A 27,680-nucleotide genomic window follows, 5' to 3' on the forward strand; every position below is an offset into this window, starting at 1 on the left:
CAGTTGCTGGAGCTGCGCTAAGAATCCAGTTTGTGTACTTTTCCTGCCCCAGGGAGTCGTGTGCAATGGGTGGAGCGGCAGAGGGCGGGACGGGGAGAGCACCCAGGAAACTCCGGGGATTCAGACAGGCCTGACTGGGATTGACGTGATCCGAGTAACCGAAACACGGGAAATGCAAATGGCCGCGACTCTTGTATAGGCCTAACCGAAACCCATGAAGCCCGATTAAAGTACTCGAGCTGTGCAGCCTGGAGAAGCCCAGTACCCGCCCGCCGGCATGTGGAGTCGGCTCGGAGCTTTCCTGCAGCAGGCTGTGGAGACGGTGAGGAGGCGCAGTAATTTATGACGAGGCTGTTGAGGCCGCAGTGTTTGTTTATAGGGGTTATACCATATTATTCCGCTCTGTGTGTGTGCGGCTCATAATGAACTGGTTTGTGGGATCTTTGTCCCTCAGAGATTCTGAAGCCAAATGCCCAGTGGTCAGACACTGAAATAACGCGATATTTCCCCAAGTTTTCAGGGATTATTATAGTCCTTCAACCCCGTTCCTTGGCTGGGTGTTTTGATTCAGTTTTTTTTTGCTGTAAAGGGCACTTCTCTTACAAAAGTTCTTTCCCCACAGGAGGTGCAGGCTCAGGGACTAGAAAGTATTTTGTCAACAGACCTCCCCTATGCCATACTGTTGGGGAGAGAGAGAGAGCGCCTACAGTGGCAGCCATGTTGGGCCACACGCAGGTGCATAACAGGGTTACCTGGTCTAATTTACTAAACCAGCCCAAAACTAACCAAGAGTCACTTCAAAATTAGCCTAAAAATAGCACAATATGTGCAGTGTAAAAAATATAAATATATGCGAAAATACACCTTTTTTAAATTTTCACTGATTTTGATAATTTTTCCATGAAGTAAAATGGGACAGATTCGCCCGTCACTAGGGCCGTAACTACAGAGGGGGACCCAGGAGGTATAGGGACCCCATGAAGCCCTAATTCATATACAATTTCAATCAATATTGGTAAAACCTATAGACATTTTGTTGGCCAGCAGATTTTTGCCCCCAAAATTGTCTGAAATTGAGAAAAGTCACCAGAAAACGCAAGAATGCTTAAGAGAGATGGGAGACTGGGGTACAGAGCCCAAAATCTGGTAACTCCCGACTTCTACACAAGTAAGTCCCATTGCATGCTGGGTATTGTAGTCTTACATTAAACTTGGCAGACAGCAAATTGTTAAACATAAACTACATTACCCAACATGCATTGGGAGACGCAGGCCTGGTACATTAGGGCAACAAAAAACTTTTAACAGGTTTCCAAAGTACAAACTAGCCAAAGGCTCGAAAACTAGCCCAAATCTGTACCTTGGCTAGTTTGTACTTTCAACGCCCGCTTGGGCTTTAAATTATTGCAGGCTTTACAATTTGGCTGGAAACCTGGCAACCCTAGTGCATAATGAGCAGGGTTGCCAGGTTTACGCTTCCAAACCAGTCAAAGACTATAAAAAAAAACTAGCCAAAAAGTATCCAAAAAAACATTTTAAAAGTAGCCTAAAAATAGCCCAATTTGTACACTGAAAAATTATAATAAAATAAAGTAAAACGGTAAGGGTATCAAATCAAATAAGTGTCTGGAATGTTCTAATAACTTTTCTACACTAAAAAAGACATTTATATAGACATGAAAAAGTGCTTAACAATACATTATAATCATAAATATATATATATATATCTATATATATATATATCTCAATTATTGAAAAAGACCAGCAAAACTGGGAATTTTGGTGAAACAAGTAAAAAATTGTATTGTTAAGTGCATATACAGCCAAATTCTAGTGACAGTCTCCCATTGATATTATCAGATATACACACAGAGACATTTTCATTAGCCTGTAGAAATCTTTTAACCTGTACCATCGACTGAACGACCGATCGACGTGGCACGAAAAATGTTCATTTCGAACTATCGTATCTTTGCACTTTGCATCTATGGCCAGCTTAAAGGAGAAGGAAAGGCTTTGTGCACTTGGAGGTGCCAAATGTTAGGCACCCCCAAGTGATTGTATTTACTTACCTGAAACCCCAGGCTCCTATCAGCAGAAAACTGCACCGGCATGGGGTTATACCAGTAAACACCACGGAGCGATCCTCTTCCGGCTTCTTCTTTCTTCAAATTTCCCAGGGCAGATGCATGCGCAGTTGAACGAAATAGACGACTTTTTAGTTAAAAGTTCGGCTTTTTGTTCTACTGCGCATGCAGTAGAAGAAGATTGCTCCGTGGTGCTCACTGGTATAACCCTGGGCCAGTGCAGTTTTCTGCTGTTAGGAGCACCGGTCCGGGTTTCAGGTAAGTAACTACAATCACTTGGGGGTGCCTAACATTTGGCACCCCCAAGTGCACAAAACCTTTACTTCTCCTTTAAAGTAGAACCAAACCATTGCTAATAAAAACCCCTACCCTACATAGACCCCCTCCCAGCCTTGGTGGTACCTTTGGTAATTGGCCCTTACTCTTCACTTACCCCTCGTGCAGATTCAGGGCATCGGAGTTCACGGGCGCCATCTTCTTCTCTTTGCTTGTGCAGTTGGAGCATTCATCTGTTTTGCGAAAACTGCGTAGAAAGTCGCGGAAATTGCCGAAGCAGCGAAAAAAGACCCGAAGATAACTGAAGAGAAGAATATGGCGCCCATGAACTCTGCTGGATTTGCACTAATTTGCCACTTTTCTAATATTGAAGTTCTTATGTCTTTCTAAAGCAGCTCTGGAAGGGGGGGGGTGTCGTCAACTCTGTAAACTTTTCTAAATTGATACATTAAGTTGATACATTTCTTATCTTTGTCATTGCTAAGAAGAATCGTTGGGTTTCATTAAAGGCATCTTTTAGAATTAGAATTGATACAATAGTTGTTAATATTCCACAGATACTGCTGAAAAATGTATCAACTTATGTGGCAACTGTAATTGTTACAATTAAATGTAACAGTTCAGAATCTGCACCTCGATTACTGAGCTGCCAGGCTGAAACACCAGGGACAGAAACATCAACCTTTAGTCTTCAATTTTGGGAAAACGGTAGAAATAAAAGGTTATTGAAAAAAGTCTTTATTTCTGGTGAACAATGTGAAAACAACAAGTATTTGGAAGGTGAACAACTCCTTTAAACAGTAAAACATTTTTCTGGCGTTAGTGCATGGTGTTTCTCTCCGCAGCAGCACTGAATACTATCACCTATACACAAATTGCATGCCGGGAGAAAGGTTTTGGGTGTTTAGTTTAAGAGTTGGAACACAATAAATTGTTAAATTATATATTATAATCAAGTTGCAGTTACCCTACCAGTATGCATAATGTAGCAGTGCCTGAACCTGAATGAAACAAAGTGCACAAAGCAGCAATGATGTCACCTGTACTATACATACTACACATAGCAGGATACTCTTACTCTGTACCTATATATGGGCTCTGCTATCCTAGAAGTCCTGGGACCTGGGATTTTCCAGTTATAGGTGTTTTACCATACTTGTGAGCACCATATCATAAGGCTGCTAGTACAACACCTTTTGCTACTTTCAGCCGGCTAGCTAAAATTAAGTTAGTGATAAAAGGAAAGTCTTATGATGTTGCTGTGTTTATAAAGGACGAGAAATGACAGATGACTCTTAATTTCATTTTCCGAGCAGTGCAGTATTACTTTTCTCACTAATTTCATTTTCCACTGACCGTAGGTGACACTGTTGTCTCAGCTAATTCATTAAATTAGCAGTGTAAAAACTTCTAATCTTGAAAGCTAGAAAAAAAATGTGAATTTCAAATATTCTCAGAAGAGCACCACATTTGTTTTGTTTTTGCAATTACTTAAAAAAGCAAACAAATAAGAGAAAGAGGGGTGGTGCCCCATTGCTTGTACAGTAGAGGGAATGCTGGCAAGTGTTCCAAATAACTTCCCTATGGGGTTAAGGTTGATTGTGTTTTAGTGCAATAGTTTTTGCTCCATAAGATGGCACTCGGCAGTTGCCAGGTATAATTTGATAGATATGTGGTGAGATATTTGCACGCAGATCCTGATAAATATGACAAATATATGGTGTTATAAACAACACAATGCCACGTGTTCCCTTTACTCTGCTGGTTGCACTGTATCTCTCCTGACTTGATGTATCACATGGTGTTTTTGAAGCTTGCCGTGTGTGTGTAAGCCTGGGTCCTAGCGCTGGCACCCTCATGAGTGCACTCCCATCCACACACACACGAGCACACGTATGCACTGGAGCACCGGGGATAATGCATACAGGAGTACCCATCCCCGGTGCTCTTTAGGTTACAGCTGGGCAGCATGCCGCCCCTCAAAACTTGCCGCCCTAGGCCCGGGCCTTTGTGGCCTAGGCACAAATCCGGGCCTGTGTGTGTCTATGCACTCAGATCTCAGGTGTCCACATTCCATAACCAGAAGGCAAATCCCAGAAGAAATATGTGTCTGTATTTATCTGAAGTGGCACATTCCATTAATGTATAATAATGATAGAGGGATGTGGTAAACAACATGTTCTCCATTGGAGGACAGTATCATTCAAAATGCTCCTGTGCCATAGTACTAAAATTAATTTGACTCATAAAGACATTAAAGAAACAGACCAAAAAATGAAAGTGTTTTAAAGGAATGACAATAAAATGTACTTTTGCTCTGCACTGGTAAAACTGGTGTATGTGCTTCAGAAACACAACTATAGTTTATATAATAGTTTATATCAATCAGCTGCTGTGTAGCCACGGGGGCAACCATTCAAGCACAGGATACAAAGTAGATAACAGATAAGTGCAGAATAATCCCATTGTATACTACAGAGTTTAACTGTTACCTGCTGTGTATCCTGTGCCTTTTATCCTTTTTTCCCTGCTCGAATGGCTGCCCCCATGGCTACACAGCAGCTTGTTTATATAAACTATATTTTTTAGTTTCTGAAGCAAATACATCAGTTATACCAGTGCAGAGCAACTGTACATTATTTTAAAGGAGAAGGAAACCCTGTAGAAAAAAACTCTGTACCCCCCACCCCACAGAGACCCTCCGCCCCCCAGACTAACTGCCCCCCGGGGAAATGCCCCATACTTTATACCTACCCCTCGTCGCAGATTCTGGCAGCGGACTTCACGGCATCTATCTTCCGGGTCCTCGGTAAGCTGACTGAGAGATCGGTATGTCGGTGCATGCGCAGTTGGAGAAATTTTCCGGTTTTCGACAACTGTGCCGAAAATTGACGGAGATTGACCATCTGCCAGTCAGCTTACCGAGGACCCGGAAGATAGATGCCGTGAAGTCCGCTGCCAGAATCTGTGACGAGGGGTAAGTATAAAGTATAAGGCAGTTAGCCTGGGGGGGGAGGGTATACGTAGGTTGGGGGTACAGGTTTTTTTTCTACAGGGTTTCCTTCTCCTTTAAAACACTTTCATTTTTTGGTGTTTCTGTTCCTTTAACTCTAATAGACTTTGTATACACTGGTGATTAGTTATGTAAAGTTTATATTTTAACTGAATATCCTATTGTTTCCCATTCAGCGTGAGACAACGCAGGACCTGCTGCCGTCCTTTATCCAGCACTGGAAAGGAGTCACTCAGTACTACCTAGAAACCTCAGGTGAGCTACAGGGATTTAGTCTCTTGCACCTGAATGGTGTTCATTGAAAGCCTGGTTATCCCATAACACCTCTGACTATTTAGGGCTCCTTTTGACAGAGGTGGGATTGTGGATATCTAAAAAATGAACTTTGCTTGCTCAGTGACCCGAGTGTTAGTGTGCTAGTAGGTATGAATTGTAGTGTTCATATGAAGAATTCTGTCTGTTTGCCTCCACAAAGATGAGTCTTGTCCTGCCCGTGAAACAGACATCCCATGGAGACTCCGTCAGCTGACTGACATCCTAGTGTTTGAGGAGAGCAATAATGGGGCTGAAGAAGCTAGAGGGGATGGAGGAGACGCAGGCACTGGAAGCCATGCTGGGCCATGTATGGAGTATTTACTGCAGCACAAGATACTGGAGACATTATGCACACTAGCAAAGGCGGAGGTATAATTGCTCCTATACTATTCTGCATATTTTAAGGTGCTTACTGTATCAGGAGGAGCAAAACAATGCACTGGCCTCTCATTCCTGTGTGTGTCTCTGCATTGGCTGTATGTGTCTCTGTGCTGACCAGTTAGGGTTGCCACCTTTTATGGAAAAAAATACCGGCCTTCCAATATATTTATCTTTTTTTCCTATTAATAACATTGGGATCAACCATCATTTTTACTGGCCGGGCCGGTAAAATACTGGCCAGGTGGCAACCCTATGCCTGTCCTGTCTGTATGTGACTCTGTGTTGATCTGTCCTGTCTGTATGTGACTCTGCACTGGCCTGTCATTCCAGTATGTGTCTCTGCGCTGGCTGTGTGTGTCTCTGCACTTGCTGCATATGTCTCTGTGCTGTCCTGCTCTGCCTGTGTGTGTGTCTCTGCACTGGCCTTTACTCACTGATTGTGTCTCTGTGTTGATATGCCCTTCCTGTATTTGTCGGCGATTTACAATCCAGCCCCAAACCCCCCCCAAACTACCCACTGTACCATCGGCACTGACTGCTTTCCAGTAGTTAGGCCGCTACTGGTGTCTCTCTGCTCACCCATCCTGCCTGTATGTGTGTCTGTTCTGGTCTGTGTTGCCTATACGTGTCTCTGTCTTGATTGTATGTGTCTCTGTGCTGACATCCTGCCTGTATGTCACCTTCCTGTAGGCGGCATTACTGTTTGTATTTCCTGAGCATACTTGTGTTTATGTACCTCATTGCCACATTGTCCTGCCTGCGTGTCTCAATGCTGCCTTGTCCTGTCTGTATGTATAAGCTGTATGGTTTATCTGCTTTTTTTTTTCATTAAATAAGATTAACTAAACATTAAAAATAAGTGAATGTAAATTGATGAGGGGGCTTTTCTAAGAACTTTTGCAATGCACATTCATTATTTATTTATTTTTCATTCCAATATATTAAAGGATACATGTCCTGTTAATTTGAGTGACTTTTGTTACAACAACACCACCTGCTGGTCATTTTCCCACCAGTCTGACCACCAAGTAGTCAAAGAAGTTGTCAGGAGAAAGAAAGAGGCTGCTCTGATGTTCTTCTGGTTAGGAATAAAATTCGAAACCTTTCTCAAATCTTTCCTAAGCAGAAGAACATCAGAGCAGCCTCTTTCTTTCAACTTCCTTGACTACTTGGTGGTCAGACTGGTTGACAAATGACCAGCAGGTGGCACTGTTGTAACAAAATTCATTCATATTAACAGTACATGTATCCTTTAATATCTTGTAATGAAAAAAAATGAATGTACATTGCAAAAGTGCTTAGAATAGCACCCTCATCGATTTTACATTCACTTATTTTTAAGGTTTACTTATCCTTTAAACTGATACCGTTTTCATTTTTTTTTATACATTCTTAGTTCATGGAGTGTGTGGAATTGCACTGCACTGGTCTGAGACTATATTATTATTAATATTTATCACATCTGGGCCTCTTCTACTTTCTCACCTGTAGTATCCCCCAGGGATGAGGCAGCAGGTCCTGCTTTTCTACAGCCGTCTTCTGACCAAGGTACAGCGCCCCCTGCTGCACTACTTGAGCGTCCATCGCCCTGTACAAGTGAGTATTGGGTTAGCTGTCTCCATGAAGTTCATCTGCTCGGTACAAAATGTACTTAACTTGTGTATGTGAGCATGTCCTGCCTTCCGATATGAAATTGTTTTAGATATTGCAATTATTTATTTCAGGGTAAACTGTGAATGCCAGCAACCAATGCATAGTATTAGAATTGGCTTGTAGATTAGACAATGGGAAAATGCTCTATTGATAATACATTGTTGTATTAGGCAAGAATGTATTACATGGTGCAAAAATTAGATTACTATATCCTTTAAACCACAGAAGCTGATCGCATTGGCCGAAGATCCTGTTGGAGCCACAGCTCAGAAGGAGGAGCTACAGTTTCTAACAGCTGTATGCACCAAACTAGAGGAGGACCCCTCATTGCTTGTCCATGTCCTTGAGGTACAGAGATCTCAATATATTTGGCTTGTGACATGATCTATGAAACCCCTTCCTAGAACTCTTCCTTTTGCCAACTCACGCCACTTCCTATAACTTTTATTGAAAATACCACCTTCCTATGATGTGTCTCTGTTCCTTATAACCCTTATACATTCTGTTAGCTTGCACAGGTTCCAGGTATTTCCACTAGGGGGCAGGGCTTAATAGAAACAAAGTTGATGGCTCCTCCTGTCCTCATTTAAACCCCCTCTAGCTCTGTTTGATATATTAAGACAGTTTTCAATTGGTATTTTTTTTTTTAATATAATATAAATAAGCTGTGGTTTGAATAGGAGAAAGTCTTACGTGATAAAAAATTAACAACGATAAACCTCTAGCTTCTGGATTGGTTTGCCTTATGGTTGCCACTGCCAGTTAGCCAACCCTGTCATCTATATAGCAATTAAATATCAGAAGCACACTACAACAAATAAACAAAATGAAGACCAATTGCAGACTTCATTACTGTCTACTTCATACCCTTTTAAACTCTCTTAATAATATTCATATTTTGCAGATATTGTTCCTTTCTGTAATTCAATCAGAAAACATGTTTTGCTTGTTAAATAAAGCAAATTAGTAGCCTATAACACAGCACTCTCCCTATAATTTCTAGAATGGTATATACATGTTTATAGACACTATATTGATTTTGGGGGAATGCAAGGAATTCTCAGGCATTTCATTGAACTGCTATTTCTGATCTTATGTTTACAGGAGGAGAGTGTAAGGAAAGTGCAATGTTCAGGAGGTGAAGGTGATGGAGAAACCAAATCCACAAGTCACAAACCCAGGCATAACTTATTCAAAGCCCTGCTGAGGCTGTGTACCTGCCAGGTAAATAGGCACTGATGGGGGGGGGGGGTCTAGTAAGGAAATAAATAGATAGAGTGGTTCATAATGAAGATACAAAAGATACAGTCTGTTATTGTTGATCCTTATAAATAGCCATTATAGTTGGGGGCGTGGCTGCACGCTGAATAAGATGGTTGCATGGTAGAGCTGCTCTGTGCCCGTGCTCTTAATCCTGTTGGGTCTCCCCCGAACCGGCGCAAACTCTCTCCACGCGACGATATGGCCAAAAACCGGGCCCCAGCTTCAGAGGCACACTTTTGGCCCCAGGAGTCCAAGATGGCGGCTCCAACTCTTCGGCGCTCAGAAACAGCACGCCACACAGACCCCAGAATAGCAAAGTGCAGGCTGATTCGGGGAGAAACATAAGTGCAGCAGCAGCACAGTATCTGGGCAAGTATGTAAGAGATCGCCCTGGGGAGCCAATCGCACAAGAGTGTGCTGATACTTACCCTTTGCAGGACTCCCTATATGACTCTCCTATGCCCTCCCCAGCCAGCATCTCTGAGGTGGCCATGCCTGAATAGCCAACTTACGGTACTAGCTAAAAGGCTTGTTAACATTGCCCCCTCTATAATTCACATGGATCAAATGGGTTTTATGCCAGTCAGATCTATCTATTAATCTGAGAAGGATTTACACATATCTCCAAACAGAGCATACAAATAGTGGCTCAAGGGTCATAGTGTCACTGGGCGCAAATAAGGTGTTTGACTTAGTTGAATGGCTATACGTTTGGGAAACAATGCTGAGCTTCGGATTTGGTCCCAGGTTCCACAAATGGGTTCAATTGTTATACCTGAAACCCTCTGCCTGTATTAAAGTTAACGGGGCCCAGTCCCCCAACTTTCCACTGGCCAGGGGAACCAGGCAACGGTGCCCACTCTCCCCGCTGCTGTTTGCAGTTGCCATAGAACCCTTGGCTATCTGCCTCAGGCAGTCTCCAAGGGTTAACGGGTTTAAATATGGGGCAATAGAAGACAAGATAGCACTTTATGCTGATGACTTGTTGCTCTTCTTAGAAGATTCCCAGGCCTCTCTGCAGGAAGCCTTACTTATTATGGAGAGTTTTGCTATTTACTGGGCTCACTATAAACCTATCTAAGTCAGTAATTTTTTCCTTGGACAGCATCCCGGCCCACCCCTCCACCACCATATTATGGACAATATAGAGCCACTCATTGACCAATTTAAACTAGCAACAAATGTCTGGGCTAAACTACCTATTTCCCTATGGGGTAGGGTTAACCTATATAAGATGTTTTATTTACCCAAACTGCTATATAAGCTACATAACTCTCCCATCTGGATCCCAGAGACCCTCTTCTGTAGAATAACCTCTGTTTTGCTCCCCTTTTTGTGGTCTAACAAATCTCCCTGCATAGCCTGGACATATCTGGCAGCACGGCTGGATAAAGGTTGCCTGGCTCTAGCAAGGTTACGCTTCTAGACAGCCAGATTTACCGTTTACCTAGTCGGTTCCACAATTAGGTGGATGATCCCGGTTTTCTGCTTCTGGCCTCCAGGCTGGGTCTCTAGAGGCAATCAAAAATTTGCCATGTAGGCAATTAAAAGATTACATCTCCTATCCATCAACAATATCTGCCCCTTTCAGAGCTTGGAAGGCTGCATGCTCATACACCGGGCACAAGCCACCAGTATATTCCCCTTACTTACCACTTTGGAATAATACCAATCTTCCCTATCTGTACTCTCTTTACATACTTAACTTGGCTAGGTCTTAGGTGACATTCTAATTAATCAAAAGTTCCCCTCACACCAGCAAATCAAAGCTGAAACTGAACTAGCCAAATTTCCAGTTCTATAGATACCTCCAACTCCGCCAGGCATTCAAAGCCCAGTTCTCCTCTCTGGAGATCACCTTTGCTACTCCCACGGTGGAATTAATTCTGAATGACCCAAAACGTTCAAAACTCGCCTCCAGGCTGTATAACGCGCTAATAGACACTGTCCCTCCCTCTAAATAAATTTATACACCAACTATACTGTATATCACCCCCTAAAGCAGTGATCCCCAACCAGTAGCTCGTGAGCAACATGTTGCTCTCCAACCCCTTGGATGTTGCTCCCAGTGGCCTCGAAGCATGTGCTTATTTTTAAATTCCAGGCTTGGAGGCAAGTTTTGGTTGCATAAAAACCATGTGTACTGACAAACAGAGCCTCAATGTAGGTTGACAATCCACATAGAGGCTACTAAATGGCCAATCACAGCTCTTATTTGGCACCCCAGGAACATTTTTCATGCTGGTGTTGCTCCCCAACTCCTTTTACTTCTGAATGTTGCTCATGGGTTCTAAAGGTTGGGGATCCCTGCCCTAAAGCTTCAGAAAATGGGCCAGCATTCCAGAGCCGTATGCCTGAGATGCCAAGAGCCCGAAGCATCCTTTTTGCACCTGGCGTGGCAATGCCCTCAGATACAGAACTGGAGAGAGGTAATGCAATATCTAGCAAACAACTTACCATTCCCACAGGTATACTCCCCCAAAGTCTGCTTATTGGGGTTAGTGAAAGATCTACTCCCCCTAAACCGGGCCAGATCAAGTATGAGCCTTATACAATGCAAAGAAAGTGATAGTCATGAACGGAATGGGCAATGATGCCCCATCAGTTGCTAAATGGGTCAATGTAATTAATAAAGCCCTTCCCTCCATCAAGCTAACTTACTTGGCCAGAGGTTGTCCCAGCAAATTTGAAAGGATTTGGGACCCATGGCTAGACATTAATTTGATTGTGCTTCCTGAGGGTTAATGTAGACTAACGGTATTCTTATATGTGATGCATGTATTGTATGTGAAATGCTGTGTAACTCTGTCTTCCATAGCTTACATGAAGCAGATCATCTGTGTACCAACAGTTATTACCTTGTATGAACCATGTTGTTATATGTTTCCCCCTTTCCCTGGAAATTTTAATAAATAAAAACTTTGAAGAAAAAAAAAAATTGGCATTATAGTTACAGAATTGGCTCACTAATGGCAGGGGTTGTGTTGCCTTCCAGCTGTTGCTGAACTACAGTTCCTATCACCACAAACAGCTATTGTGTAATGAGATACTATAACCCTGGTGGATGAATATTACTCCATTTAACTTTTTATCCCTTGCAATTCTAGAAGAGCCGTCTGTCTGTACGTGCAAGGGAGGCCCTTCTCAGAGTGCTTCACAGTGCCCAACAGGAGGGACCAGTTCACCTTATTGTGCAAAGTAAGCTGAGCCAGTATGTGACTGAGCATCTGTGTGAGCTTCACCGCTGCATCCCACTGAGCATTCACCCCTGTGATATCACAGCACTGCAAGAGACAGACTGGAGGTGAGCACTGCTTAAAGGACCAGTAACATCAAAAGATGAAATTGTTTTAAAGTAATACAAATATAATGCAGTGTTGCTCTGCACTGGTAAACTGGTGTGTTTGCCTCAGAAACAATACTATTGTTTATATAAATAAGCCATGGGGGCAGCCATTCAAAGGATAAAAAGGCTCAAGTAACACAGCAGATAGCAGATAAGCTCCGTAGAACATAAGGTTATCTGTTATCCGCTAATTATCCTGTGCCATATAGTCTTTTTTCAATTTCCACATCACCACCTCAGCAGCTTGTTTATATGAACTATTGTAGAGTTTCTGAAGCAAACACATCAGTTTTATCAGTGCAGAGCATATTTTCATTACTTTAAACACTTGGGGGCAGCCATTCAAAGGAGCAAGGCTCAGGTTACACTGCAGATAGCAGATACGCTCTAGAGCATTATGGTGTTATCTGTTATCCACTATTTAACCTGTGCCATATAGGTTTTTTTCACCATTGATACACAGCAGCTGGTTTATATGAACTATAGTAGTGTTTCTGAAGCAAATACATCAGTTTTACCAGTGCAGGGCAGCAGTAAATTTTTTTTTTGTTACTGTTACTTTAACATTATTTCTTTGCCACAACCCTTCCCTTTCCCATAGGTAACATGTTGCTGAACAACACCGTACTATATATTAGAACCCATGCATTCTCTGCTAGGTTGGACTGGCAGCTGCAATAGATAGTTTCAAGCAAGGGTTTAATTTAGGGGTTAGACTACAAGGTTACAGGTATGAATAGGAATAGTACATTGTTGATCCATGGAATGTTTTATAAGACCACGTTATAGAGTTTTTGCTTAGGTGGAATCCTCTAGGCACTAAGCTAAACTGCTGTTTGTATCTTGTCTCTCTCTTTCTGTAGGAAAAACATCGACAACCAGGAATCAGATGGCATGGAGAACTCTGAAGCAGCTCTAAGAAGGTTTCTCTGTTGGGTGGAATATTGTGATAGTCTAGTGCAGGAATCCCATGAGGTGAGGCTGCTGCTCTGTAATCTGTGTCGGCACCATGCCCCAACTCTGCATATCATTCCATATCCTCACACGATCTCTCATCCCATTGCAGATAGTTGCCATGGATATAACAAAGTCGATAAAGGATGGCTATTTGCAGGGGATTCTACAACCTGAACTGCTAGAAGTGTGAGTGTCTGTGTAGGACAGCCATGCTGTTCACTTCCTCTGCACCCAGTCTTTTCTGAAATTAAATAAGCCAATAGCAGAACAGAGTATTTACAGCTGCTTGTGTGTAACTAGTGTTGTGTACTATGGCTCACTCCTGATGTGCTGCCTCCTCTCTCCTCAGCTCAGAACTGAGTATCCTTCGTAGCACAGCTATCCTCACAGCCGTTCTGCAGCGATTTACCGCCACCCCTCTGCTGCGTCAGTTCCTCACATTTCTTCTTAGTGATGAGCAGGGCCCAGAGAAGAGAAGTGATAGAGGCTCACAGCTTCGGGCCCAACTTATCCAGAGGTGCAACCATCTGTCTGATGAGGTGATGCATTGTTTTATGTCAGTGAGACTTAAATCTGTCACAGATGGAATAACACTGCTATATGTCACTGAGAGGCACACAAAGATTATTTTACTATGATGTATTTACATAGCAGCTATCTCTCTCGCTTTCACAGATAAGCTTGGCTTCCCTTCGACTCTTTGAGGAGATTCTGCAGATGCCAGAGGAGATTGTTTTGTATAGTCTGGTGACTCGCAACCTCGAAACTCGCAGTTACCTGGCTGGGGGGCTAGATGAGAGCCGGGGACAGGAGAGTGAAACCTGGGATGGTGCAGAGTAAGTGAAGTTTTCTTTCATAGCGTTAATGCTGCAGTTGCCAAAAACCGCTGACAAACATATCAATTTGTTGCATTCGCATCCTTTGTGTACCACCTGTAGGGAACTCGAGGAAGATCCCTATTTCACCGATGGGTTCCCAGATACTGGGATTCGGCTGCCAAGAAGTGACAGAGAACACAGAACAGAGATTGTTGGGACAGAGCAGTGGGTGAAAAGGTGAGGAAAGAAGAAAGATAAGGGAGAGAGGAAACTAGTTTGTAGAAATGAGTGAAGTATTCTACAGATTAAATGAGGGCTGTAACTAACTGGAATAAGGTAACAGAAACCATTGGAAGGTCTTAGGGTACAAATTTATAAGAGAGCTGGGAAATATGGAGAGAGGATTGGAACATGGAGGAGAAGAGCGGGTGGGGTAGAAAGAAGAAGATACAGGAAAAGATGAGATACCTGGACTTTAAACTGTTTTTAGCTTTGTGGGTAAACAGGAATGATACAGGATGAAGTACAACCATGGGAAGGAAAGCAGAGTTTTAAAGAGGGAGAATGAGTGGAAAATGAAAAGATATGGGGAAAGGAAGATCCACTGGTTGGATTCATTTTAATATGGGAAAGGATTGAAGAGATGTTAGGAGTGGGGGGGGGGAATGGGCGTTTGGTTAAGAAGGAAGGGAGGGGAATGGGTTCTATGGGTATACAGGTTTCAGTGGAACTGAAGCTGAGGTCAGCCTGGAGATGCCTTCTTTCGCGTATTTCGTCTGACCTCAGCTCAACAACTGGAGCCTTCAGCCTGTTTGCCCATAGCCTTAGGGTGAGGAAACCCTGTTTGTAAGGAACAATTTGGTTCATATTGATGTCTGACAGTCTCTGTATATGATGTTTCCTTATCAGTTTCTTGTCCCTTGTCCCTGAAGAGATCAAGTCTTCAGATACCGGTTATGACGGTTACCTCCAGGATGCTATAGTACAGGTAAGGACCAAACCTCTCTTTTTCTCCAACTCTTGTACTGAGATTTGTGGCCTTATTCATATTTATGTTTTTATAGCAATTCCTCACATTGAATGTGGTCTTTAATACTGGGCTGTGATATGAGGCTATGTAAAAAAATGGAGATGTGGAAGCACTCTAATGGCTAAGTAATAGTATATTTAAGTATAATGGAAGTGCTAGTTTTAATGCACATTCCCTAGTCCCCTGTCTCAAAAGTTTACAAAACAGGGTTTTTTTAGTTACAAAGTTATGATTTTTTACATTGTGATATGAGGCTGAGGTTTCTGTGCAACGTAAAGTAACATAATCTCTTGTATTCAGTACAGAGCCTGCTGTCAGCAGGTGGCACAGTGGGGATGGCCGGTTTCTTCAAAACCACTCGGGACTGGTCATTGCCAGCAGGAATTCTACGAAGGCCACTTCATGGAGGTCCTCTTTGACCGGCTGGGGGGAATCCTAGACCAGGTACATACAGTTGATTATACATAATGTATATTACTGAGCCCTCTGTTTTAACCTTGACCCCCAACTGCCAGAACAATCCTACCCTCATTACTGGCACCCTCATGCACCTCCTCAGTTCCTTTCTAATAATCTTTTCCTCCACCCTTCTCATTTCACATTCACATTGCCACTCTTTTCGTTTGTGTTTTTCAGCCATATGATGTGAACCTTCAAGTCACCTCCCTTCTCTCTCGTCTTGCCCTTTTCCCTCATCCGCACCTGCAGGAGTATCTGCTGAATCCGTTCATCACCTTGGCCCCTGCAGCCCGTTCTCTCTTCTCTGTTCTTGTCAGGGTAAGAGCCATGGACAAATCATTAGAGGTTCAACTAGGTTTGTTTGTAACAGGTTACCTCCATATCAGTCATTTGGTAGATTCCTATACGGTTGTTCACCGTTGGATAAACTTTTAGTATGATATAGAGAGTGATATTGTGATAATTGGTTTTCATTTTTATTATTTGTGTTTTTTGAGTTATTTAGCTTTTTGCTCAGCAGTTCTCCAGTTTAAAATTTCAGCAATCTGTTTGCTAGGGTCCAAATGACCCTATGAACCATGCATTGATTTGAATATGAGACTGGATATGAATAGGAGACACCCTGAATATAAAAAAGTAGTTATAAAAAGTAGCAATAACTACATCTGTAGCCTTAAAGAGCATTTTTTTTAGATGGGGTCAGTGACCCCCTTTTGAAAGCAGGAAAGAGTCAGAAGAACATGGCACATTATTGAAAAAATGAAGGCTAATTGAAAAGTTGCTTAGACTCAGCCAATCTCTAACATACTAACAGCTAACTTAAAGGTGAAGATTCCTTTAAGGAATGTCCAGCTTGTTACTCTCTTGCAGTATTGAACAACTGCATAAGGTCCTAAGTTGGCCTTATGTGCCCAATTCTCAACAGCTGCCAGCTGAATTGTGTCACTGACCATTGGTATCTTGTCATTGTATGTTTTTGTCACCCATTCAGGTAGTAGCAGACCTTGCCCAACGCTCTCTGAGAGTTCCAGACTTACAGGAGACGCTCTTACTTGTGAGGCGCCAGTTGCAGGCAAACTCTGCCAATGAACAGTAAGTGTGGGGGATTGGGAAAGCTTTCTTCTATAGGGCAGGCTTGCACATAACTTGGTACCATAAACACATGGGGTTTTCGTAATTAGTAAATGGAGATGATGGGGCAGAAAGTGACGTGAATAGATCTGTAAATATAGAACTCAAACAATAGTTACAAAGAGTTTAAATGAACAGTTCCGTGTAAAAATAAAAACCGGGTAAATAGATAGGATGTGCAAAATAAAAAATGTTTCTAATATAATTAATTAGCCAAAAATGTAATGTATAAAGGCTGGAGTGACTGAATGTGTAACATAATAGCCAGAACACTACTTCCTGCTTTGCAGCTCTCTAACTCTGAGTTAGTCAGTGTGGGACATAACTGTTCAGTGAGTTTGCAATTGATCCTCCGCATGTACTGTAGGTCACAATTAAAAGCAACAGTTATGTCCCATGCCCCCCCCCTCAAGTCACTGATTGGTTACTGCCTGGTAACCAATCAGTGGAAACCAAGAGAGCCGAAAAGCAGGAAGTAGTGTTCTGACTATTATGTTACACATCCAGTCACTCCAGCCTTTATACATTACATTTTTGACTAACTAACTATATTAGAAACCTTTTTTATTTATCTATTTACCCAGTTTTTATTTTTATACTGAACAATTCCTTTAACCATGGTAAGTAGACTATTCCTAATGACCACTTACCACAGGCTTCCATGTGTAAATAGGCTCTTTAGATGTCGTGATTGCAAATTATTTGAATGGAAGTCAGCAGATATTCACTGTAATATCATCATTTGCAACCTCCTGAGTGCTGCTGCCTACGGTTCTGCTCTGTGCTGGCTGTGCAATGAGCCAGTGGGCTGGACAATATTATAGGATTGGCTTACAAATGGAGTTGAGAAGATAACTATATTTGCAAATGCATGTGCTCCAAGGAATCTTTATTAGCCAAGTACAGCTACAGTTGTTGGAACTTTTCTTTCCTCTGCCTCAGCAGCCGACAGCTACAAACACCAACTGACAGATATCACTGACATGGCCAATGGATTTTACTAGTTTGCGGAGCCACAAGAATGCACTTACCATTCTAGCAGCCATGTTTGGCAGAGGGCCACAGGCTTTTATATTACAGTTTCTCATCTGCTTCAAAGGAAAATTGTTTCCTTATGGGATATCAGTTATTGTGCAATGTGATGCATATGTGGCGTTTCTCATCAAGCAGCCTAGAGATCCTCCAGGAGTTGAAGCAGAATTGAAAGTGAATATTTGCAATAATTATACATTTCTACAGTACAGCTGGTGTCCGACATGGGAGGCTTCTTAAACAGGAGCGGTGGGTCTGATGGTCACAGTTGTGGGTTCCAAATTGTACCTCTGGTAGCTGCACACTACACTGAGCACCTTGGAATGATCGAGAAAATGATAATCTCCCCTTTAGTGTTCAACCTTGTTGCACCTCTAGCAGTGAGTTTACTCTAATGCACTCTACTGGGGGAATTCGCAAAAGTGGTGATATTGAGACAAAATAAAAGTGGAGATAAAAGTGTCGGATTTCCCACCAAATTCACAAACCTCTATCTCCACTTTTGTGAATTTGTCTTTTAAACACTTTTCAGATTTTGTCTTTTGCACCACATTTTAAAAACATTTTTTCTGAATTTGCCTTTTGCTCTCACTACACCTGTCAGTCAGCCATCAAATTGGATTTTTTGGGGCAGGGGGTTTATTTTACCTAGGGATATTATACATCATTTTTTTTCAGGATAACCTGGGCTTTCTAAATCTGCCTACATGTGTGTGTGTAATTCCACTTCTGTAACAAGATAAAATGGGTTTTAAATACAAGAAATGCTATTTTGCATAATACTGGGATTTGTATCAGAAATATGTTTTATCTTAGGTCAAGTGTCTAAGTGCTGCTAAAGCTAAAAAATGGCTGGGAGGCTTTACTTTTCCTTTAGATAATATATTCACTCAAATTGCTAATATTGCCTCATTCATTCAGCTAAAACTAGTAAAATAACACAAGTATGAGTTAAAAACTTTTTACATATTAAATTGTATAAAATACACTTTTTTGTGTAATAAGTGTTTTAATTGTTTTTACACCGATAGGGTTAGACAGAAATGGGGCACCTACAAGAGGTGTGAAAAGGAGATTTTGTGTACTCACCGTTAAATCCTTTTCTCTTCAGTCACTTGGGGGACACAGGGACAATGGGGTATAGCTAGTACCATTAGGAGGCAGGACACAACTACAAAAAAGACAACTGGCTCCTCCCCCACTGGCTATACCCCCAGCAGGCTGGAGAAGAGCTCAGTTTGTACCAAAGTCAACAGGATATTACATAACTAAGTAAAAACTTTTCAAAAAAGCCAATAACAGTTAACAAGAAAAAGGAAACTTGTCTGACGGAAGTGAAAGCCTCAATCCAGGGAGGGAAGCCCTGTGTCCCCCAAGTGACTGAAGAGAAAAGGATTTAACGGTGAGTACACAAAATCTCCTTTTCTCAACGTCAGCTTGGGGGACACAGGGACAATGGGGACGTACCAAAGCTGTCCCCTAACAACCGGGTGGGAAAAAAGAGGCTTATGTGGTATCAGCCACCGCGGCCTGAAGCACTTTTCTGCCAAAGCGAGTGTCAGATGCCGCAAAGGTGTCAAAATGATAAAATTTTGCAAACGAGTGGACAGAGGTCCAAGTTGCCGCTTTGCACAGCTGTTCAGCTGATGCCTGGTTTCTGAAAGCCCAGGACGTACTCACACCCCTGGTCGAATGGGCAGTGACCCTGGACGGAGGTGTTCGACCCCGGGCTTTGTATGCACCTTGTATAGCTTGTTTGATCCAGCGAGAAATGGATTGTTTGGTAGCCGATGCGCCTCGACGTGAGCCTGAGGGAAGTACCAGCAGGGAATCGGATTTGCGGAAGTCCTGAACTCTGAAGAGGTAAAACTTTAAGGCCCGCACAGGATCCAGAGTGTGCAGTGCCCTCTCCTTCTGGTTTGCTGGAGATGGGCAGAAGGAAGGAACCACAATCTCTTGGTTTATATGAAATTCTGAGACCACCTTAGGCAGGAAGGATGGTATGGTACGAAGGACTGCTCTGTCGTGGTGGAAGACAAGGTAAGGCGACTTGTAGGAAAGAGCGCTGATCTCAGAAACCCGTCTTGCTGTAGCAATAGCCAGGAGAAAAACAGTTTTACAGGTCAGGAACTGAATGGGCACCGACCCCAGGGGTTCAAAGGGAGGAAGTTGAAGAGCCCGGAACACTAACGTCAGGTCCCAGGTAGGTGTGGGAGCCCTGACAGGCGGAGTCACATGAGCCACTCCTTGCATGAAGGTTTTGACGTCAGGAAGCAGAGCAAGTCTTTTCTGGAAAAGTACGGCTAGAGACGATATTTGAGATTTGAGGGAACCCAAGGACAGTCCAAGTGAAAGGCCTTCCTGCAGGAACTCCAGTAGAGATGGTAGAGAAAAAAGCCGGAAGTTAACCTTGCGAGTGAAACACCATTGACGGTAGGTGGACCAGACCCTGTGATAGGCCCTGGCTGAAACTGGCTTCCGTGCCGCACACATAGTGCGTGCCACGGCCCTTGAAAATCCCGTCTGAATTAGAATCTTGGTCTCAAGAGCCACGCCGTCAAGTTGAGGTAGGTCGGATTTGGGTGTAGGATCGGACCCTGAGTGAGAAGGTCTGGAAGAAGAGGCAGAGGCCACGGTTCTGCGACGGAGAGGTTGAGAAGGTCTGTGAACCATGCTCGTCAAGGCCACCTCGGTGCTATGAGGATGAGGGTGGACCTTTCCCTTTGAAGCTTTCTGATCGTTCTGGGAATGAGAGGAGTGGGAGGAAAGGCATACGCCAGGCGAAAGGGCCAGTTGGCCGTCAGAGCGTCCACGTTTAGGGCCAGTGGGTCTCTGTAACGAGCTAGGAAGTTTGGTACCTTTCTGTTGTGCCTGGTCGCCATGAGGTCCACCTCTGGAGTGCCCCATCTGGAAGTTATTTCCTGGAATACTTCGTCCTTTAGTGACCACTCGCCTGGGTCCAGGGATTGCCTGCTTAGGAAGTCGGCTTCCCAGTTCAGCAGTCCCGGTATGAAGATGGCGGACAGCTGTACGCTGTGATTCTCGGCCCACTGGAATATGAACTTTATCTCGCTTAGAGCCGCCCTGCTCCTTGTGCCGCCCTGGTGGTTGATGTAGGCCACCGCCGTGGAGTTGTCCGACTGTATCTTCACCGCCTGCCCCGTCAGGTCCTGCTGCCAGTGGATGAGGCCCAGGCGAATTGCACGGATCTCGAGCAGATTGATCTGAAACGTCTTTTCTGTGAGGTTCCACTGCCCTTGGGCCGACCTGCCTTCGAGCACTGCGCCCCAACCGAAGAGACTTGCGTCTGTTGTGAGAATGCGCCAACTGGGGTCCCCGAGGTGTTTTCCCCTTGAGAGGTGAGTGGTGTTGAGCCACCACAGAAGGGACGTCCGAGTTTGAGGAGAGAGGAGTATCTCTTGTAGTAGGGATTTCCGTCTCCAGGTGCTGAGAATGTTCCACTGGAGCTCCCGGAGATGAAATTGGGCGAAGGGGACTGCTTCTATGGTGGAAACCATGACACCCAGTACTTTCATGCAGAACCTTACGGGATGTTTGGGCTTCTGCAGCAGTGATCGAACCAAGGCCTGGAGATGAACAATCTTCTCCTGAGGGAGGGAGATCCTCTGGGTCAGAGTATTGAAGTTCATGCCTAGAAAGTTCATGGATTGACTGGGGATTAGAGAGGATTTTTGTAGCTTGAGAATCCAACCTAGTTCCCGTAGCTTCGCCATGGAGACCTGAAGGGACCGCTGAGCCTCCTGGGGCGAAGGCGCCTTGATCAAAAGGTCGTCGAGATACGGGGTGATGGAGACCCCCTCGTTGCGGATCAGAGCAGTGGCAGCCGCCATGATCTTCGTGAAGACCCGGGGAGCCGAAGTGAGGCCGAATGGGAGACTTGTGAATTGGTAGTGGAAACTTTGGAAGGCAAAGCGCAAGTATCTCTGATGAGGAGGGAAAATGGGAACATGAAGATAAGCGTCTTTTATGTCGAGAGACATTAGGAATTGCCCTGGGGACATCGCCGCAATGACAGATCGGAGGGATTCCATCTTGAACCTTCTCGGACGAATGAGCTTGTTCAGTTCCTTTAAGTCTAGGATCAGCCGGACAGAGCCGTCCTTTTTGGGGACTATGAACAGGTTTGAGTAGTAGCCCATGAAGTGTTCGTCTGGGGGGACAGGAGCAATCACGCCTGCTAGGAGAAGGTTGGAAATGGCCCTCTGAAAAGCTGTACGCTTGCCCGATTCTTGAGGGAGTCTTGACATGAAGAATCGGTGAGGTGGGAGAGACGAGAACTCTAGATGGTAGCCTTGAGAAACCACCTCGTGAATCCAGGTGTCCTGAACAAGAGATACCCACGTGTCTGCAAAGCGGGACAATCTTCCCCCTATACAATTCGGCCCGGAAAGGACGGCGTCATGCGGAGGCCATCTTGTCGGTGGGTTTTGAAGAGTGCTTTCGGTTCTGCCAGGGAGTTCGTTGTTTGTTGCCGAAACGGCCCTTGTTCGAAAAGGAGTGCCTTGGGGGAGAAGATCTCACGCTCTTGGTCTGAGAGCCACGAAAAAACTTGTTCTTCCGAAAGGAGGGACGTGCTTTGGGTTGGGGGGGGAAGGGTGCTTTTACCCCCGGTAGCTTGACTAATGATTTTATCAAGTTCAGGACCGAAAAGGAGCTTCCCCTTGAACGGAATGGAAGTCAGGGACTTCTTAGAGGAAAGGTCAGCTGACCATAGTTTCATCCATAAGGATCTGCGGGCTGCCACCGAGAGAGCGGAGGCTCTGCTGATAGCTTGAGTGGCGTCAAGTGAGGCTTCACACATGTAGTCATTGGCTTCCTTGATTTGAGATGCCAACTGAGAGAGTTCGTGACGTGGTGCTCCATCCGCAATAGCGGTGAGGAGAGTGTCAGCCCAGGATTGTATGGCTCGGCTAACCCATGCTGTAGCCAGGACTGGTCTCAACGAGGACGCGGAAGCTGCGAATGAAGAGCGTAGCAAACTCTCTAACTTCTTGTCCATAGAGTCCATGAAGGAGGACGCGTCAGGGACTGGTAAGGCCGTGTTCTTAGAGAGGCGGGACACTGGGGCGTCCACGGATGGAGGAGAAGCCCATTTTTCAGTAAGCTCAGGTGGAAAAGGATACAGCCTCAGGAAACGACGGTTTGTTTGAAAACGCCTCTCGGGTTTGTCCCATTCTTGTTGGATAATTTGATCAAGCTGGTTGTGGGACGGAAACATAGGTGAAGTCTTATTGCGTCGCTTGAAGAGAGATTTGGAAGACTCCGCACGGACCTCCGGTTCCTGAAGGTGGAGGGTTTCTAGCACCGAGGAAATAAGTGAGTCCACAGTGTCAGAGGAAATTCTAGAATCATCTTGGTCTGAATCTGAAAGAAGCTCCCCATCAGAATGATCTTGATCGTCCCCGGAATCAGGAGGTGAAAAGACCCTAGGAGGAGAGTCGCTGTCATCTTCGGATGGGGAGGGGGCCCTGCGTTTGGAGGGTCTAGGTTTATGAGTGTCCAGGCGAGAGAGCAGTTTGTCTAGTGACTGCGCTAGTTTAGGAATGCCTGTGGCCAATTGGGCTGCCCACTCAGGTGCTGCCTGTACTCTGTGTGGAGAAGCTTCAGGGCTAGATACTGAGGGATCCCCCTGTGCCGCCTGATTCACCAGAGGTGGAGAAGGTGGTGAGGGTTCAGAAACCTGCAGTGTAATTCACTGGTTGCATAGAGAAGATTTGTGCCCTGAGGGCAAATGTTTGCGGCATTTGGCACACGACAGAAAAGTGACCAGGGCTGAGGTTGCCCCCCTAGAAAAAAGGCTAGCACTGGGTCCCTCAGACATAGTGAAAAATTTTGCAAGTGGGAATGCCTGGGGGAATAACCCAGTAATGCCTGACACTTAGCTGTAGTAGTAGGAGGATCAAGTTGTCAATCCTGCAGTGGTGCCCTGTGTCTCCGCTCCAGAGTATAGCAGTCTGGGAGCAGCGTGAATATTCCCCTGCGTGTGATCCAAAATGGCGGCCGCTAGGTAGAGGAGCGCGCTTAGGATCGCGCGAGATCAACAAAACCGCGGGCATTTACTTCCGCAACAGGGAGAAAAGAAAGACGCCTATCCGAAGAAAATGGCGCCCGTCTGTAATGTGCGCATGCGGAGCGCATCTAACCGCATCGGAGCGCATAGGGAAGATCACTGCGGCTGCTTGGCGAGCCGCGTATGTGGTAGGAGACCCGTGCGCTCCACTAGTAGAATCCTGTAGGGGAACCCCCCTCCCTGCTCGAGAGGCTTAAGGGGAAGCACAGAGCCAGGAAAACCCCCCTCTCACCTCTCCAATGAGGTTGCTAGGGGCTGAGGAAAAAATCCATTCTGCCCTCCATGGATAGGGGAGGGAGAAGGAAAAGGGGGAGAGAGAGCCCATTGGGACTTACCTGTCCTGGAGACCGCTCTCCCAATACTGTCTGCCGGCCAGCCTGGTCTCCATCTGTAAGGGAAGGAGAGGAATTGGCTGGGTGGTCTGTGTGAAACACCTGTGACCCCAGAGACAGGTCCCACGTTGGAAGGTGCCAATGAGGTACTTTACGCAGTGTAAAGGTTCCAGCAACCCCCTGGTGTCAGCAAAAACTTACTAAATAATTAAAATAAAAAATTCTTCTGTCCTAACCTCCTGAGGACACAACTAAAAACTGGGCTCTTCTCCAGCCTGCTGGGGGTATAGCCAGTGGGGGAGGAGCCAGTTGTCTTTTTTGTAGTTGTGTCCTGCCTCCTAATGGTACTAGCTATACCCCATTGTCCCTGTGTCCCCCAAGCTGACGTTGAGAAATGAAGATTGGCTGAACTAAAGCAGAGCAAGTTATTTTAGAATTGATCTGACACATGGGGAAGAGTTATACTGAGCTTTACTCCATTTTTTTAAAATGTCGGGAGAAAATGTTTGAAAGACAAATTCACAAAAGTGTCGGTAAACTGTCTTTCTTTCACTAAAGTATGAAAAGTGTCGGTTGAGTCGAAATTGAGGCAGATTTCTGTTTGTGAATATGGAGAAAGTATTTTACTCCAGTTTACCACCACTTTTACTCCAGAAATAGGCTTTCTTTGTGAATTCCCCCCTATGAGTCTCAGAACTAGAGATGCACCGAATCCAATATTTTGGATTCAGCCGAACCCCCGAATCCTTCGCAAAAGATTCAGACGAGAACCGGATCCGGATCCTAATTTGCATATGCAAATTAGGAGTGGAAGGGAACCATTTTTGCTTCCTTGTTTTGTGACAAAAAGTCATGAAATGTCCCTCCCCTTATTTGCATATGCAAATTAGGAATCAGATTCGGTTTTGCCAAGGCAGAAGGATTCGGCCGAATCCTGGATTCGGTGCATCCCTACTCAGAACATACTGGTAATAAGTTGGCTCGGGTGTGGTTCCTATAGGACCAACTGCAAAGAGAGTTGTGCAGCGGGTGTAGTAACTTGTATAGATGTAGATGCATGGGTTACACACTCAGAGACACACAATATTAGCTCTGCTTACTTCTACACACTTGCTGAAAAGAGGAAGACATAGGGATAGATTTATCAAAGAGTGAAGTGGGATTTTGAAAGGCGTATTTATCAAAGGATGAACTTTCACTTTCACCCATTGATAAATAGTCCCATAGAAATGAATGGAGAGTGGTGGAATCAATTTGCGCTGTGATAAGTAAATCTTGCTTGTTTTTTTTGGAAAACTCAATAAAAATGTTGAAAAGAGAGTGTTGGAATTTTACTCTAGAAGACTAAAAGGCAGAGCTATGCTGCAAACTTTACGTTTTTATTGACACAACATGTTTCAAGTGTACATGTTACAACTCTCACAGACTGGCCACAATAGACCATGCAATGACATACAGGTGAAAATCCATATAGTCCTTAAAGGAACAGTAACATCAAAAAATTGTGTTTAAAAGTAATAAAAATATAATACAGTTTTGCCCTGCACTGGTAAAACTGATGTGTTTGCTTCAAAAACACTACTATTGTTCATATAAATAAGCTGCTGTGTAGCAATGGGGGCAGCCATTCAGGTTACACAGCAGATAAGCTCTGTAGAACATAATGGTGTTATCTGTTATCCTTTATTTAACCTGTGCCATATAGACTTTTTTCAATTTCCACCATTGCTACACAGCAGCTTGTTTATATAAACTATAGTAGTGTTTCTGAAGCAAACACAGCAGTTTTACCAGTGCAGAGCAACACTGTATTATATTGTCATTCCTTTAAAACACTTTAATATTTGGGTGTTACTGTTCCTTTAAGATAGGGATGCACCAAATACTCTACTTTGGATTCGGCTGAAACCCCGAATACTTTGCGAAAGATTTGGGCGAATACTGAATCCGAATTTGCATATGCAAATTAGGGGTGGGAAGGGGAAAACATTTTATACTTCCTTGTTTTGTGGCAAAAAGTCAAGCGATTTCCCTCCCCTCCCCGGATTTATTTTGGACTTTGCACCGAATCCAGGATTCAGTTTGGGAAGATAGCCTTTTTAAGCTGGATTTGGCCAAATCCTTCTGCCGGCCAATCCGAATCCTAATTTGCATATGCAAATTACTTTTAAGTCCAAAATAAGTCCGGGGAGGGGAGGGACATTGCATGACTTTTTGTCACAAAACAAGGAAGAGAATAAATGTTTTCCCCTTCCCACCCCTAATTTGCATATGCAAATTAGGATCCGGTTCGGGCAGGCAGAAGGATTCAGCCGAATCCCGAACCAAATCCTAGATTTGGTGCATCCCTACTATAAGTCCAATTCTGTAATCCAGAGCAGAGCTGGAAGCATGAAACTAGTTTGCAGCATAGCTCTGTGTCATTGCCTTTTATTCCACAGATACACATGGTTTCATTACATTGGCTTCAATGGATGGATGTTATTTGCCTAAATGACGGCGTTTGAACCCAGTCTAAAAGTGGACGTATAGAAGCTGCTTGTGTAACGATCCTTCTCTTTGCCCTCAGGTTGAATCATGTGACCCTCTGTCAAGGCGCCGTGGTTCTAGAAGAGTTCTGCAAGGAACTGGCAGCGGCAGCTTGTGTGACTCACAACTCCGTGGGTTAAGCACTCTTTGTGCTCCGTATCCATAAACAATTCCCACTTAACTCAGCGGAAACAACATGGAGACCTGGCCAGAGTGAAAGTGCAATAGAAAGAACACTTGCCCTTTACTGGGAGATGTGCTCCTGCTTTTATACATGTAAAGACTTATTGTTTTTATTTCTTGTGCCTTATTGGAGAATCGTCACCTTTTTAATCCCCCTGCTGCTATATGTCTCAAACACACCACCCTCCTGTTACCCTTTACCCCATGTTTTTATTTTAACCTTGGGTTCCGTGATGATGCTGGACTGTACTTCAATCTATCAAGGGACTCGGGCTCTATCCAAAGACTTGCTGAGGCACATTTATCAATTTTGAATTCATGTGAGTTTTTTTAAACTCCCATTAATTCGACTAGTCGAAATTTATAAATCAAATCGAATTATTAAAACTCGGACGAATACGAACGACCCGGAAACTCGAATCGAATTTGAAAGGCTGCAAATTGATCCCTGGATCTCTCCCATTGACGTAGACAGCAATTCGGCAGGTCTTAGGTGGCGAATAGTTTAATTCAAATTCTTAAAGGGCCAGAGTACGATAAACCTAAAAATCGAATTTGAATCTTTAAAAAAACTTGAATTGAGTTTAGGTAACTCCCTAGTTGAATTTGACAGTTTTGAAGATAAAAATAATAGAATTTTCAATTTGACCCTTAAAGGATAAGTAACCCTTTAAAATAAGTGCATGTAAAATTGATGAGGGGGCTATTCTAAGCCCTTGTAAATATACAGTCATGTTTGATTTTGTTTCAATTTCAAGATATTAAAGGATACATGTCCTGTTAA

General features: G+C 44.0%; 1 protein-coding gene across 1 annotated transcript; it reads left to right on the forward strand.

Moving 5' to 3' along the window:
• Positions 1 to 27,680, forward strand: fhip2b.L (FHF complex subunit HOOK interacting protein 2B L homeolog). The gene is made up of 17 exons (XM_018253510.2): positions 1 to 322; positions 5,553 to 5,631; positions 5,852 to 6,060; positions 7,564 to 7,668; positions 7,951 to 8,073; positions 8,830 to 8,949; positions 12,096 to 12,292; positions 13,198 to 13,309; positions 13,401 to 13,477; positions 13,641 to 13,830; positions 13,967 to 14,127; positions 14,230 to 14,346; positions 15,019 to 15,097; positions 15,440 to 15,583; positions 15,776 to 15,916; positions 16,590 to 16,690; positions 26,754 to 27,680. Exons 1-17 carry the CDS (start codon positions 278 to 280, stop codon positions 26,851 to 26,853), a joined length of 2,100 nt encoding a protein of 699 aa, XP_018108999.1. The 5' UTR covers positions 1 to 277; the 3' UTR covers positions 26,854 to 27,680.

This window comes from Xenopus laevis, chromosome 3L (genome assembly GCF_017654675.1).
Source record: "Xenopus laevis strain J_2021 chromosome 3L, Xenopus_laevis_v10.1, whole genome shotgun sequence".
Taxonomy (NCBI): domain Eukaryota; kingdom Metazoa; phylum Chordata; class Amphibia; order Anura; family Pipidae; genus Xenopus; species Xenopus laevis.

Bases quoted from the DNA above. Each gene is read 5' to 3' on its own strand.
- fhip2b.L (XM_018253510.2), top strand. From the start codon at position 278: ATGTGGAGTCGGCTCGGAGCTTTCCTGCAGCAGGCTGTGGAGACG. The intron at 323-5,552 runs GTGAGGAGGCGC...TTTCCCATTCAG, and splicing joins TGCAGCAGGCTGTGGAGACG to CGTGAGACAACGCAGGACCT. The intron at 6,061-7,563 runs GTATAATTGCTC...TCTCACCTGTAG, and splicing joins GCACACTAGCAAAGGCGGAG to TATCCCCCAGGGATGAGGCA.